We start from the raw sequence: 15,219 nt of genomic DNA, 5'->3' as shown, positions 1-15,219 counted from the left end.
TTTGGAGAAATGGCTGAAGCATTATGGGAGCATTTAGTAATTATTTTAAGACCCCTAAAGGGCAGGTTAAGTTCTGAGAGAAACATGTTAGTTTGCAGCTTTCCAAACAGGAGATGGCAATTTGTATTCTTCAAATGGTTTGTATTTAAGTCTTGACCCATACAAATCTTTGATTTTGGTAAATAGCCTGAGTTCCAGAGAACCCATGTGTGGACAGCTTAACTTTTAAAAGGAGAGTTGTCTGAGAAGGACCATTTACAAATGACTGCAAAAAGCATCAAATTGCATGCAGTGGTTAGCTAAACTTCAGTAATACTCAGTTATTACTGCCAAGAGATAGCATATTTTTCTGCAAGTCCTCAGTAAATAGTGAAAACTGTTCTCCTCTGCACTTTTTACCTTCATATCTAATAATTTTTGAACACGCAGATGTGAAGAGACTATGCTGTTTTACTTGTAGTAAAACCAATGCCATCAGCTTGAATGTAAGAATATGCTGAGGAACATGAATGCTATTAAAGGACACAGGTTCACAGGAGACAGTGGGAATGTTGGAAAGGGCACAGTGCCTGAGATTGGAAAGGGAAGAGTTTTGTGCAAGAAGCAAAGCTAGCTGCATTCAGCATATGTACTTACATATGGCATCTCACAGGGTTCTAGCTAATTCCAGTACCATCTTATGGGAACAGTGTTAATTTTTCCTTCTTGGTCTTGTTTACTTCTCTGGAGAGGTGTTTAATACACCACACCCCTTGACATCTCAGAAGAGAAGCCAAAAAATGGAGCATTGAGTGCAGAAAGGAAACACATAACCTCAGGCAAAAGGCCAGGGCTGCCAGTGGTAAGGCTGCTCCCAGCCTGCTCCTTCTACAGCCAAGGAGACCGTTCCTGCCACCAAGGGCTGTCAGTCTCCTGGCATCCACAGATTTTACATTTTGTGAGAAGCTATTTAATTAAGCAAACAGATAAGCTTCTGCAGCAAAAAGGCCTTATTTATTGAGTATTGTTTTGACTGGTACAAGCTTCTTGAGCAGGAAATGTTTCCAAGACAGTTTCCTTATTTAGCACATGCTTGAAGCCTTGCATAGATCTGACTGTGCTTTCAAACAGGATTTCCCTTTTCTGTCAACAGAACAACTTCCCAGCCAGCAGCCGTGAGCGGCTGCAGGACCTGAAGTCTACAGTGGATTTGCTGACCAGCATCACTTTTTTCAGGATGAAGGTAGGGATAGGGATGGGAATGGCATCTCTGCAGTTTGTTCCCCTCAGGAGTTGATTTCCCATTTACAAACCATTGTTTCATGTTGTTTTGCTTTAGACACTTAAGGAAAATAGAAATAATCTGATGACCATGCATAAACATCCACATTTCGTCTTTACTTCTCTGTATTTTGCATTATGAAGATGTAAATTGTTTTTCCCGTATTATTCTTCAGTCACAAAGATGGCACAACACTCTCCCACCATCCCTCACAAAAAAACAGAAAAAAAATGAGGAGGAGGAAGAATAAAGGGAATTGTCTAGTTTTAGGAAGTTAATTTGCTTTTTTTATAACATTAGGAAGGTTTTTCACTATCTAGTAAATATTTTAGAGTTTCTCTTGTGGAGGATGAGATACTAAAATGGGATAATATCTCTCAGTAGGCATCCAGGAGAGTTGTTACGAATGCTAATGTGCTGGTTTCGTAGTTAAGTTTATTGTCCTAGCAATGTGTAATGAGATTATTTTATATTCCTGATTTTTGGCTTCTAAACTTTTTTTTAAAGAGTACAGCCTAATATTGTTGGTTAGTACATGCCACTTAAAAAATCTTACCAAAAACAAAACAAGTGTTTAATTTGAGCTACTTCAAAAAGTGCTTAAAATTTTACTCCTAAGCCCTAGTGTAAATGATGATTTAGAACTTTAAGAGTTTCATTCAGTTTGTCTGTGTTGGAAGCTTGATTTACAGAGATGCTCTTAAAAGTTTAGAGGTAGTGAAAATATGAAAATTGTCAGGTTATAGTTGTATTTGCAGGGTGATGATTGCCTGTCTGTTTAGTGTAAAGTACCTCTGTAGCATTTTCCTAAAATGGTGTAACAATGTAATAATGAAAACAGCTGTTATTGCAAGAGGAGAAGGCGTGTCAGTTGGCATCTCCCTAATGATTCTGGTTGCTTTAAAATTCAATAAAGCTTGTGATGAAATAACTCCTTAATGAAAGATTTTTGTATTTAAAGGCAGACAAGTGGTCTTTGGCAAGACTTTGCAGATCAGATGTAAACTGCTCTGCTGGTCTGTTGCACATTCTTCCAGTGCTGGGGAAGATTGCCTGCTTTGTAACAAAGTCCTATAAATTCAGCAGAAATTGTGTCTTTGGCTCAGATTATACGCATATCAAGCCACATGATCTATCTGTTCTGGGGAATCTTCCTTGGCACATCAAAATCTCTTCTACGCTTCAGATTGGTCCTGTGGGGAGATAAGTGTTGTCACTGCTTTTTTATGCCTGTGGAGAGTGACCCATTTGTGGTTTCAGGTCACAAGTTTGCTGAAAGCAGACCCACCAAGCCTTGAGTGGTTTCCAAAATGGTGATGTGTCCTTTCCCTGTTTGATTTATGAACAGTGCTTTGTTTGCCTCTCTTTGTTGTCTCCCTGCTAGGTTCAAGAGCTGCAGAGTCCACCTCGAGCTAGCCAGGTGGTGAAGGACTGTGTAAAAGCTTGCCTCAACTCCACCTATGAGTACATTTTCAACAACTGTCATGAGCTATACAGTCGGGAGTACCAGACAGATCCTGTGAGTAGCTGATAAGCAAGCAGAAATTGAATTTTTCTGATTTTCTTAAGATAGTAACAAGAATACTAATTGATACAAAAAGCCAGCACAAACACAGTTGCATGACTTGTTATCTTCTGAATGCACAAAAATTGTAATCAATTAATGAGCACTAATTAGTAAGGGGAGGATGATAATTGTTTTACACTAACTAATTATGATGTGTTTTGCCAGCCTCAGCAGTTATTTGTGAAGGGAAGGTTTGATGTAGCTTTGAGCGAGCAAAAGGCAATTACAGCAAATGTAGGCTGATCAAGGAAACTGTCATTAGCGTATGTGAACCTCAAGCAGTGAGATTTTGTCTTGTTTTCAGGCACCCAGTATCCTGAACTGGGTTTAGGAGGTGCCTCTAGACACAAACTCTGCTCAAATGTGTGGCACCTCCACTGGCCTCTATGTAGTAATGCACACACAACATGGGATATAGTCACCAACCAGGTGCCTAAAGAGCAAGTAATTGGAATAGGCTTAGGGCAAATGATGTCTCAGCAGGTCTCTTGGCGCCTGGCCTGCTTCTGGTGTGGTAGATGACAAAAAAGGGATTAGTTGGATTTGAGGCCACCAGTTAGCAACATGGTTTGGTGTGTTACTGTGTGTTGCGTTAAACAAGTTGCCAGCAGTCATTAATAATTTTAAGTTCTTTGGAAACAAGGGTCCACAGGTGTGCTTGGAGTTTGCATGGTGATCTGCATTTGCCAGCTTTTTCTTTGCCCTTACATTTTATGCTGGTTTTCCCATGGCTTCCTTCTCAGAACAAAACTCAGGACCTTCCTGCTGAGGAACAGGGCCCCAGCATCAGAAACCTTGATTTCTGGCCCAAGCTCATCACTTTGATAGTCTCCATCATAGAAGAGGACAAGAATTCTTATACCCCAGTCCTGAATCAGTAAGAATCCTCCGTGTCATGTTTGGCTAATGCTACTCTGTGTGTGCTCTGCTTTATTTGTTAAACTGCTTTCTATCTCTTCTGTCACTTTTGCATTTATAGAAGTACTTATCTTGTCTGTCTGTCTTTCTGTCTTATCTGTCTCTGTCTATATAAATAACTTTTTGATTGGGATGGAAGAGTTTCAAAAGGTTCAGTTACGATGGCGTTCGAGCACAAACACCCTGATTATTACAATCCTGAACTCAGGGAGGCACCTGAAACTGGGGTGAGAGTTCTTTTGGTTTTTTCTGATGTTGAGCAGTTCTGGGGTGCACATTAATGCACACAGTAGTGCTGTGGTGCCTTACACTGTGGTTTAGGAACGTGGTGTTCAGTGCAGCACTGGGAGATTGCACTGGGTGGAGTTTGCATAGCATTGGAAAGGACCCTGAAATGGATCTGTCTAGCTAGTGGATACCTCTCCTACACTCCCACAGGGCAGAGAGAGACAGAGATCCTACAAGGTATTACACACAAATACCTGGATTGTGCCCTAATCATCATAGATCTAACATGATTAGCAGTCACCTGTCAGCCTAGTAACCCTCAAAAAGGAGAAAGAAAAAAATGGACAAGGAAGGAGAAAAAGGTGCAAGGGCATAGAGATCACATTCCCAGAATGACTGTGTGCACCTATTCTAGGAAAGACATACAGGACCTGTCTTTTTGAGTTAAATAAATTTTTTTGTTTACTTAATCTGTGCCACAGATTCTAGTCCATGATCTCTAATTTTCACCTGTTCCTTTAGGGTGAAGGAAGCATCTGTGAGCTTGAGCTTTTCAGCTTGTAGCATAGCTCAGAGCTAAATAAAGAAGAGCCCTTTGCTTTGACACATGCCAAAGCCTTTTCCAAATGTCCCCTCAGGTTTCCTCAGGAGCTGGCAGTTGGGAAGATCAGCGCAGAGGTGATGTGGAGTCTTTTTGCCCAGGATATGAAATACGCCATGGAAGGTAAGAGAATGTCTCGCTGCTGTTAGCTGACTTGTTGCTGGTCTCTTGTTCTCCATCTGTTTGGGGAAAATGAGGCTTAAGCTCGTGAGTAGCACCACTGATTGGAGTGGGGATTTCTAGCCGTTTGTTTGTGCACGGCTGGTTTATGTGTTGCAAGTTGTTCACTGACATTCCAGCTGGTTTGAAATCAGAAGTTCCCTTTGGCCTAGAAGTTATGATGGGTTGGATCAGCAGCCAGCAGCAGCTTCATCTTCCATTGTGCTGTGGTAGAAAGGGTTGGAGAGGCTGGTGGAGTCTGGATTGTGCCGTGGCTCTAATTCCCCGGATAATACTGCACAGGTTGTCTAAGCCATTGGCATAAAGATGCTGTTAGAACAGTTCCTACTGCAGACATCTTCATTTCCAATTAGTCTTTGCATAATTCCACCTCCTAGTAAGGAGGAAATTTTACTGTTTCTGAAAATGAGTTAGTCATGCAAAACCCAGAAAACATCCAGAAAGGAATTCTTCTGCTTGCAGTACTCTTCTGATGGTTGGTTTCTGAACTTGATTTTAGTTCTATACATTTATTTTCACAATCTCACAAACTTTTCACAAGTTTCAGAGAGAGCAGCTCCCACTGTCTCTTCAGGGTTGGGCTTTATGCTCATTCATAAGGTGAGATTGTGATAAAACAGAATTGCCAGTGCTGTCTGTGGCGTGCTAGCTGTATTTATATTCCAAATCAAAATTAAACTACTGCTTTTGGCCTCTCACAAGATTTTGCTCAATCCACTTGTCCCCACTTTGATCTGAACTCACTTACCAGAGTGACAGCCAATTAGACTCTTCAGATTGCTAGGAAAAAAATGCTGCCAGTAAGACAGCTATACCTGCATTTTGTTCTTTGGAAACAGTCTGTGGGGTTGCTCTGTAGGCAAAAAAGATTGACTCCATTTATTTTATTCATCTCTGTCAATGCAACAGATGTAGAGACTGTGCTGTTTGGGGATACTCTTTGCCAGGTGAAGGCTTGAATCTGACATGCTGCAGGGCTGGATGAAATGTTCTCACTCCTGTGTTAGGAACTTTTTAGGAACAGTTTCTTTCCCTAGAAACTGTTTACTGCTGCAAACCATTTTAGCTCCCCTTTCAATTTTGTCCTTATTTATCTAGGAGGGATGGAGCACCTCTCCTATAAAGAAAGACTGAGAGAATTGCATTTGTCAGCCTTTGGGGTGACCTATCTGGGGTACCTGAAGGGAGCCTACAAGAACAATGGAGAAGGGCTTTTTACAAGAGTGTACAGTGACAGGACAAGGGGGAATAGAGTAAAAGAAAGAGAACAGATTAAAATTAGGTATTAGGGAAAAGTTCTTCCCTGTGAGGATGGTGAGGCACTGGCACAGGTTGTAGAGCACAGAGTAGCTGGTTTTGCCCCTTCTCTGGCTGTGTTCAAGGCCAGGTTGCATGGGGCTTGGAGCAACCTGGTCTAGTGGAAAGTGTCCCTGCCTGTGGCAAGGGGTTAGAATGACATGATCTTTACAGAACCAAAGCCACTTTATGGTTCTTTCTACTCCTGTGTGCTCTCCTTCAGGAACTTATAATGCAGTTTGCTCTCCTACATGTTAAAAGTGCCCTATCTTCCTTCTTTATGTACAACAGTCAGAATTACAATTGCACGTCTCCAGATCTTGTTGCTCACCTTCGTAAGACTCCCTTTCCCTGTTGCGTCCAAAGTGCAACTGTATGACTGTCAAAGAGGACGTGAATTTTTTTTTTTTTCTTTATTTGGTTTCCAGTGCCCAGATTAGCTTGGTCTCCCAGGTTTTCTCTGTTCATGTGTCATACCATGTCCCACACTGATTACCTTTTCCTGATATCCTTCTGGTCACTTTTGAGCTTCTTAAGACAAGTATTGCTATCACCCATGAGTTCCTCAGTGCATAGTAAATACTTGCTGAAAAGAGCATCCCTCTTCAGAATATTTATTGGTGACAAAAGCTGATACAAATGCAGCTGGTGGACAGGGATTTTGCATTTTGAACAAAAATCTAAAAACTGCATGGTAATTTATTTGTAGTCAAGCTGTTCAAGTTCTGCAGGAGAGTTGAACAGTGATAGAGTCTGTGTTAGGATGTGTCTCTTCTAAATATATCTTCAAGAAATGCTTAGGGTGCAGAATTCTATTTGAGGCAAGTGTGATTCCTCACACTGCTTTGCTCTTCAGAAACTTGTGAAGATAACCTTTAGAACAAGCTCTACAATAATTCAGTTATGGGCCTTACTACATACATTTTAAATACAGATGATTGCATTAACTCCCTGCATTTTTTTTTAACTCGGGGAAAAAGGGATTAAAGGAAACTGATTAAATGATGTGTAGGATGATAGTTTGATTTGCCAGCCTCAAGTCTTGGCTCTGTCATTTCTCTGGTTCAGCTGCTGGTTTTTCTAGCAGTTAACCTGCACCAGGAGTTTCATATTTCTTTTCCCAGTTTGTGGCATAATCCCTGGGTACGTTTCTTGCCTGCTCTGAGATCAGGAGCTCTGCAACAAAAGCTAATCTACTTTTTGGAAATACGTGCACATGAGCACAGACTATATTACTTGCCCCTAATTGTCTTCATGGTGTTTTCCCTTATGTTCTGTTCCTAAGTTCCGGATAGCATGAGCTCATTCACCTCACCAAGTGGTAAGTTCATGTTCCTTGATGGAGCTTGTAGCTGTGAGTAGAGGAAGACTTTCATTTGTTACCCATAATTGTAGCACTTTGGATGTAGTATGTAACACTAGATCTAGTGTTCCGTAGTTTTTATGCCAGCAATAAACAGACCTGCAAAGAAGACTTGAAAGACCATACTGCTGCTGTAGAAATGGAGGGCATGTGCTGTAAGGAGACTTTGGAAGAGAAGGAGTTCAGAGCTGGCTGCATGAAATTGCCGCCTCCCTCCTTCCAGCCTGATGCTTCCACACTGCTCTCCAGTAGGTAGTGTGGAAGAGACTTGGGAGGTTCAAGCAGGAGATGGCTTCTCTGAGCTGGAAATCAGTGCCTGGCTGCCTGAGTTTTATTTCTCCCCATCATGCCTCTCCCAGCTGGAGCTTACCCCCATATGTACCATGTAGCCTACGCAGGACAATGCATAAATCTTATTTTATACCTAGAATGTTGAGGGATTCAGACCCAGAATTCATGCCAGCCTGTGGATGCTGCAGCAGTGTGTCCTTTGGGCACCTTCTGAAGTTAGATTGCTATTATGTAAAATGTTGAATGACAAAAATGAAACACCTATTCTCTATATAAATCAGCAGCTGGTAGCAGTAGTCATGACAGCAGTATGCTTGACTGCTGGATATTATACCTTTAGCTGTCCAAAGGAGACACAGCAGAATCTCCAGGATCTACCCCACTTGTTTTCTCTCTCCCCCAAAGCTGTGACTACTCAAGGCATCATGCACAGCAGACCCAGCATTTCCCTGTTTGCTGGGTCTTTGAGAAGTGTCCCTTGTTCCCCATCAGCCCAAGAGTAAAACAGGTTAGATACATATGTCCCAGACTTGGTTGGCAGACTTATATGTTACCCTGGAATGACTGTAAGGTAGAGGATGATTTTCCAAGCTATACAGTTGGCTCCAACCCTGGGACACTGTCCGGTGCTCAAGCAGCTGTATAGCCTCTCTGTTAGCACACTAACTGTAGTTAGTAGTTTTTTCGTTTGCCTCTCTGAAACCTCTGTCACCCAGAAATCACCTACACCCCGAGCAAAGAGGCTTCTGCTCTTTCTTTGCTAGGAACACCTTAAAAGACAGTAATAGAAAATCAACGTCATCCTTGACAGCAGCATTTCATCTTAGTTTGGATACATCAGTATTAGGAGAGCTGCAAATTGGAAACATCTCTGATAGGAAAAGAGACTGAGTAGACTTGGCAGGATTGAAATAAATCATTCTGGCACTTTCTCACTTTTAATAAGGAGAAGGAGATCAGAGGCACACTCAGATGCCAGCTATCTAAAGTGTTGACACTTCAACAGCCCTGGTACCTATTAGAATTTCTTTACAGAAATTTGGCATTTTTGCTGGGAGTTAACCCATGAAAAATAGGGTAACAATCAAGAAAAAAAAATCTGTGATTGAGGAATGTGGTAGCAGTCCTGTTCTCTGCCTGAAAAGGAGGACTGCACATAATACTAGAAAGTGTGCTGCTAAGCAGCAGTTCCCTATTAATGCCTTAATAATACGGCCTTGGTTACTCCAAAAGCTTTTCTCCAAAGAAATCTGTTTGCAGCTGAAATCTGCTAAGGAAGTGTGGGAGACTTACAGAATTCTGTGGTGTTTTCAGGATGAAACACAGCAGTTGGTGCACAATATCCGTGTCCCGTTCTGCTGCTGCTAAGGTCTTTAAAAGCTAGCAGGTTATAAAGCAGAACAGAAATGTTCTAAGACAGATTGCTGCCAGGATCTTCACGTGACTTTTTCTAAAATGGGTTTTCAGTGTATGACTCTGACTGATGTGTTTAGATGTCATCTTCAGGTGGTCTTACACATTTCCACTTACAAAGGAAGCAACTGTTCAAAATCAATGTGGGGTCCATTGAAGGGGGAGGGGGAGATGATGCAGGCTGGGGATGGAGGAGGGTTGGGTCTTTGTTGGCTTTTTTTGTTCTCCAGAGAGTTTGAGCTGTTCATTCTTGTCTTCTCTCTGTCACAAGCCCCTCCTTTCTTTCGAATACGTAAAGTTCTCTTTTATGGTGGTAAGACCTCTCTTTTATTTTAGTTTCCTGTGATTTATCCCTTAGTGTCAAGTGTCTCCTTTAGTGCCTAAATGGCCAGGTAGTCCTAGTAGCTGTTCTTGGGTTTATGCTTCTGTGGCTGCTTTGCATCTTCTTCTTCTGCAACTTAGAAGTATTTTAGATGTCCTAGAAAACAGGAAAAAGCTTGAATTGCTTGCTTTTAGTGCATTGTTTAATTTTGAGGAACTAAATCTGATTTAAGTCCTTTTTACATCCAAGTCAGACCTTTCCTCAACAGGAACAGCACTTTCCATGTGCCGGAGCAGCACCTGGCAGCAGCACACATCCAAGTTAATGAAGTTATAATTGTCCATCGGTTTCCTTGCTCACAGGGAGCAGAGCAGGCACAGTTATTGCTCTGTTTGTTTCCAGTTTTGGATCTGCAAAGGGAGTTCTCATTTTCTTCTACCATTGCTTGAAGTATAGCAGAGGGTCAGCAGTTCAGACGCTGAGTATACTCTTGCTTTCTTAGTGCTCAAGAAAGATACGAGGTTATTAACGTAAAACAGGAATGGACTTTACACAGTTCCCTGTGGAGTGAAATGGACCACAGTACATGTAATTTGTCCATTGAACCATCACTCCTGAGGATTATGTCTCTCAGATATTGGGCATTTTAATCTCTTTAAAACAAAAATTGGGTTTCTCTTTCTTTGGTTTATGGAAAAATTTGGCATGAACTTTTCTCTGGATTTTGTATTTTTGGTTGGATAATTCACACTTGATTTGGACTTTATTCTTGTGCATGTTGATGAAGTTTCAGGAGAGATGTGGAAGTTTCTCAATGTTTTGAATTACTTGCAAGAATTCACATTTACCTGAAAATAGATAATGTTGTAAGATAAGCATGCCTGTCAGTTAATAAGCCATTCAGAGCTGAGAAAAATACTCATTCTTTTTAACATAGCTGAAACCTGTCTGCACATGAGCAGTGATGCCCTTGGAAAGTTACGTCATTGATGAGGTTTCCACATTAAAGGTCAAAAGAAGAGTCTAAAGTGAAATACTGGGGTAAAAACCTGAGTCTAAGCCAAAATCTTGTATGTTTTAGTATAATATCTCACATTGTAGTAATGGACTAGCAGCTTGCTGTGGTACTAGAATGAACAAAAAAGCTTGGCACAAAGCATATTCCTGCTGTGAAACTTGGCAGAAGAAAGAGATGGATACAGACAGAAGGCAAAGGGGAGCAGCAGTGCAGAATTGATCACCTGATAATGCAGGGTCGCAGTGCAGGCAAAAGCCTGCTGCTGAGTCCTCATATAATGAAAAAGAAATTAATTTTCATCTATTCAGTTAAGATTTTAAAGAAAAGCAGTGCAGTAGAAGGATCTGCCTATGTAAGCACATGAGGGGTGGCTTGGGAGAAAGCGTTGAGCTGCTTTTGGGAGAATTTAGCAAGTGTTTTAAATGCATAATTGTGGGCTGATCAGAGGTGGGAGTCAATTACTGAAAGATGGTATTGTGGACGTAGGAGCCTTGAGAGTGAAGACTTGGACCATACATTTCTCCTGATAAGGAAGGGGAGCAGTGGTCTGCGGAGATGATCTCTGCAAAAACGTAGGTCTGATTATGGCCAGTGCTTTAGTGGTGTAGGTGTGTGGGAAGGGTTGTGTTGTGGAAGTATGGCCATTATACAGGGAGAAACTGCATTTTCCCAGCATTGCCTGGGTACAAAACTAAGGAAGCCTGGCAGGAGGAAGAAGCTCAGCAGCAGACCCTGCTTTGTGGAAGAGAAATATTATTTTTTCCGAGAGGGAGCAGGGAAGGGTCCAGTTCCTGTGTAGCTCATCTGATCTTGTTTGAGTCACACTGTCAAACTCCTGGTGCTTTCTACTGTTGTCTCATTGGGGATGTAATGTAACGTGTTGCTACTGCCTTTGTTTATAACCAAGAATGAAACAGATTTGCTCGCCTTGATTTTTCCCCTGCAAAGATGGAGTCTCAACTGTGATATGTTAAATGAAAAGGCCATGAGACATTGATCTGTTTTTATTGCTTTGACAATAAAAAAAATGTTCAACAAATGGAAGTATTAATTAGACCTACATTAAATACTCCAGAGCCCCAATAGTCCCAACCTCCAAGAACTCCTGCCTGCTGCCAAAATTCTGTGTTGTGAAGATTTTGTGGCTCTATAGATGCTTCATCCTCAACACCCTTGCAGTCTGCAGACATGCTTCATAAGTCCTTCCCATGCCTGGTGTGGTTACATGCTGTGGTGAATTCAGACCTAACTGCTTTTATTCCCTTCCTTACAGAGCATGAGAAACACAGACTGTGTAAAAGTGCGGACTATATGAATTTACACTTCAAAGTGAAGTGGCTGTACAATGAATATGTTCGTGATCTGCCTGCCTTCAAGGGAAAAGTGCCTGAATATCCAGCGTGAGTGTCTCCTGTAGTAAATCCCCACTATCGACTTCCTTTTGTTACCTTGGTGGTAGGGTGGCCATTTGGATCTCCTGTGGCTGCCTTCAAGATACATAATTTCTTAACTCTCAGTTTTCTGTGTTTGTGTGCATGTTTTTCCCCTGTGGTGCTGTGTGTGTGTTCCACCACACTGCTGTTCCCACCCTGTACGTGACTGTTCCATGCTGTATAAATGCAGCACTTTGCCCCTCTTGACAAACACTTTTTCCTGGACTGTGTTTCCAGTTTGGCACTTAGAATTCTTTTGCCATGCTGTTGTGCATGCAGTCCCTCAAGCCTGGTGCTACCTGCATACTAATCAGACTTGAGGCAGTTGGGCATAATTGCTTGGTGTAGGCTGTGGGCCTGATTAAGCAATCAGGTCAGCAAGAGACATAAGCTGCTCAGTGAGCAAGGTGCTATAGTGACAGTCGCAGAAGCCCCTTTCTCTTTGCTTTGCCTCTGAGTCAGGGCAGTCTCATGCAAGCCATCAGATATTCTTAATCTCTCTTTTTCTCCTGTGTAATCAGGATAATGATGCTCGGTTTTGTTCTGCAGTCTGTTCTGTTCTGCTGTCTTTGTGGTAGAGCTTCAGTGCTCATGTGCATTTGCAGCCACTGGCTTTGTTACTTCACCCTTGTATTTCAGTACAATAGCCACATTGTCAGACACAGGTGATCTTTATTACAATTGTAACTTTCACCTGTCACAAAGTATCCCCTTGATATGAATTGTTCTTTGATTTGTTCCATCACAAGTATTTTTAGCCTCAGAACTTCAACAAAGGAGTCCACGCATCAGGTTTGCACATTGGTAAACTGCTTAGATGAAACTAAATTGCTGCTCTCCAAACAATGGTTGGGCTGTTGATGCCTCAGGTTTTAGCTTTTATATTTTTCAGATACTGTACTGCTTTAGTGTGTAGTTCTGAGCTTCATATTAGGGGTTAGTAAGCTCTCTTCACAGAGTAGGGAAACAAAACAATTCCTTCTCTAGCTGGGGACCAAGGACAAATGATCCAAATCTCAGGCCTAAGAGCACAAACAATGGTAGAATGAAGAGAAAAAAACAAGAAGAATGGGACTTCATAACCTAAAGCTGTAATTGGACAATTAACTCCAATATGCTAATGGACCAGAACTTAAAAAGTGAGAGAGCTCATGACTGGTCATCCATTTTGTGACCGTTTTGAGTTTATCTTGGATGTAGCCCTGGCTGAGCTCTTGTGCTGCCCAAGGTGTATCCATTGAGGCCTTTTAATAAATACCTACTTTATTCTTTTGCTCCGTCTAGCCTCTGTTCTGGGCCAGCCTTTACAAGGCATCACTGTCTGTCTACTTGTCAGACAAAAGGCTATCCACAAGTTCACTTTTATAAACTCTGAGAAACCATGTTCCTGGTAGCCTTGAGATATGATTGAACAAAGTGCAGGGTCCACAGTATTGAAGTTTTTATGCTCCCTTTATTTTCCAAATCTCAGAAGCGTTTTCTTAAATGGAAGCAGCTATGTAACTAGGAGTGTATTTTCAAAACTTCCTCTCTGCTAGCTAAAAGATGTGAATGGTCAGGTTTTTAGGGTTCCTCAAAAACCCCGGCTTTTTAGGTGTGTACATACCTGTTTGTTTAAATACTGATCTTAGTTGCAGGTAGCATTGTAGCCCTACTGGAGACTGCCTCCTCTCTGGTGGGGGAAGATATTCCTTCCTTTGAGATCCCGTTGACTTATTCTGGCTCTCTTCATCAAACACAGTATTTATTATTTTACTACCTGCCTTCTTGCCTCAGCTTTTGCCAAGGCACAGAGATTGTTCCTTAGATACCCGCAGCAAATGAGCAAGATAATTTGCCTGCAGAGTGACCCTGAGGGAGCCAGGCTCAAGACCAAGCTGAAGTGGTAGCCTTTTGTGTTACCTTACTGTTGTGCAGCAGAGAGAGGTGAACTTACATTTAGTCTTGAAGTGCTGCTGGCTTTCCCCAGGCAGGACTGAAGTGTATTCTGTGCAGACCTTGTTTGGAGAGTTTGGCTGTGCCATCTGGAGCCAGGCTGTGCTGACCCCTGTGAGCACAGAATGTCTCTGAAGCAGCACCGTGAGCCGCTGCTGTGTGTGCTGGTGTGTGAGTCATTACAGCGTTTGCTTCCTGACCAGTAATTGAAGCAGATGAGGGAGAAGATATTTGCCATATAATAACATTTTGGAGCTATTTCTGCATGAAATCATTTTTATCCATTTCTGTGCTAGACAATTTTGCATATTGTTCTGGATATGTTGCCTTCGTAGTCCTCGGGGTCCCCCTGACTTGTTCAGCATCCCAAGACCTGATAGTAAAATGTTATAAGAGGTATTTGGCCTAAGATAGTTCTAGGTTTGTGTTACAGCTCAAAGCATAGTTTGGCCCTGAATATACACTTGTACTGGAAGTATTTGGAAATTATTTGTATCTCTCAGGTTTTTGTGTCAGCCAAAGGACAAAATTGAGGCTGGCTTTGCAGATGATCTAAGTGGTTCATTCAACATTCATAATAAACCTCTTCCCAAAAGTAATGCTTTCTTTTATGAGAGGGGGAGCAAATATACCACTCCCACCCACCCAACAGTACCATTTTCTTTGCCACCTTTGTTTAGACAATTTGGCAGGACAGGTATACCTAGGCATTTGATTTTGTGTCGCAATATATGGTATCCATAAAAATGGGCAGTGTTCTCAACAGCAAATGGCCCTTTCTTGTGAATGTGGTGTAATAATTAAGGATGAATGATAATCGGGAAGTTGCTCTCCTTCTCAGAATGAAAACTGTGGCTTCTGGCACAAACAAGTAATCTTCCCTGCATGTTGACCTGTGACATGTGAAGCAGTCAGCAGCTCACAGCCTGGGAACTGTGAAACAGGTGGAAGATGTATAGTTGCTTCCTTGTGAAGTGCCTGAGTTCCTTTCTAAGGCTTAAGCTGTTTAAAATACACTATTGCAGTTTAAAAGAAAATGTTGAAAACTTGAGAAACTTGCAACAGACTTCAACATATGCTGAATTTTAAGAGCCTGAAGTGCCACTCAAAAGGAATTCTTTCAGAATACAGGAAGTGCATATGTCTGTGACAGTGTTCCACTGTTGCTGTCTATAATATATAGGGTTACATAGGCAGGTTGCTGTTGGCATTTTAGCACTGTGTCAGTTACAATTTCCAGTATTAGCATTGATGTGCTTTATATTTCAAAGTGTAGAGATTATTTAAGGCTATCTAGTATGCTCTGCCTGTGAATTTGCTCTTGATCTCCCTCTCATGTCTGGCACATGCTTTCATGTTCTTTGCAAACTCAGCCCACAATTAACACAATCTC

General features: G+C 41.7%; 1 protein-coding gene across 5 annotated transcripts in view; it reads left to right on the top strand.

Moving 5' to 3' along the window:
* Positions 1–15,219, top strand: part of UNC13B (unc-13 homolog B) — a 206,015-nt gene that overhangs the window by 152,429 nt on the left and 38,367 nt on the right. For all 5 annotated transcript variants that reach the window (XM_053931585.1, XM_053931584.1, XM_053931583.1 and 2 more), the window contains 5 exons: positions 1,133–1,222; positions 2,646–2,780; positions 3,572–3,705; positions 4,613–4,698; positions 11,732–11,858. In XM_053931585.1, coding sequence (XP_053787560.1) covers positions 1,133–1,222; positions 2,646–2,780; positions 3,572–3,705; positions 4,613–4,698; positions 11,732–11,858 — 572 coding nt within the window. The remainder of the gene's footprint in view (positions 1–1,132; positions 1,223–2,645; positions 2,781–3,571; positions 3,706–4,612; positions 4,699–11,731; positions 11,859–15,219) is intronic.

The sequence above is a fragment of the Vidua chalybeata genome, chromosome Z, assembly GCF_026979565.1.
Source record: "Vidua chalybeata isolate OUT-0048 chromosome Z, bVidCha1 merged haplotype, whole genome shotgun sequence".
NCBI lineage: Eukaryota > Metazoa > Chordata > Aves > Passeriformes > Viduidae > Vidua > Vidua chalybeata.
The sequence above is the reverse complement of the archived record's forward strand: the minus strand, read 5'-3'. Positions and strand labels throughout refer to the sequence as shown.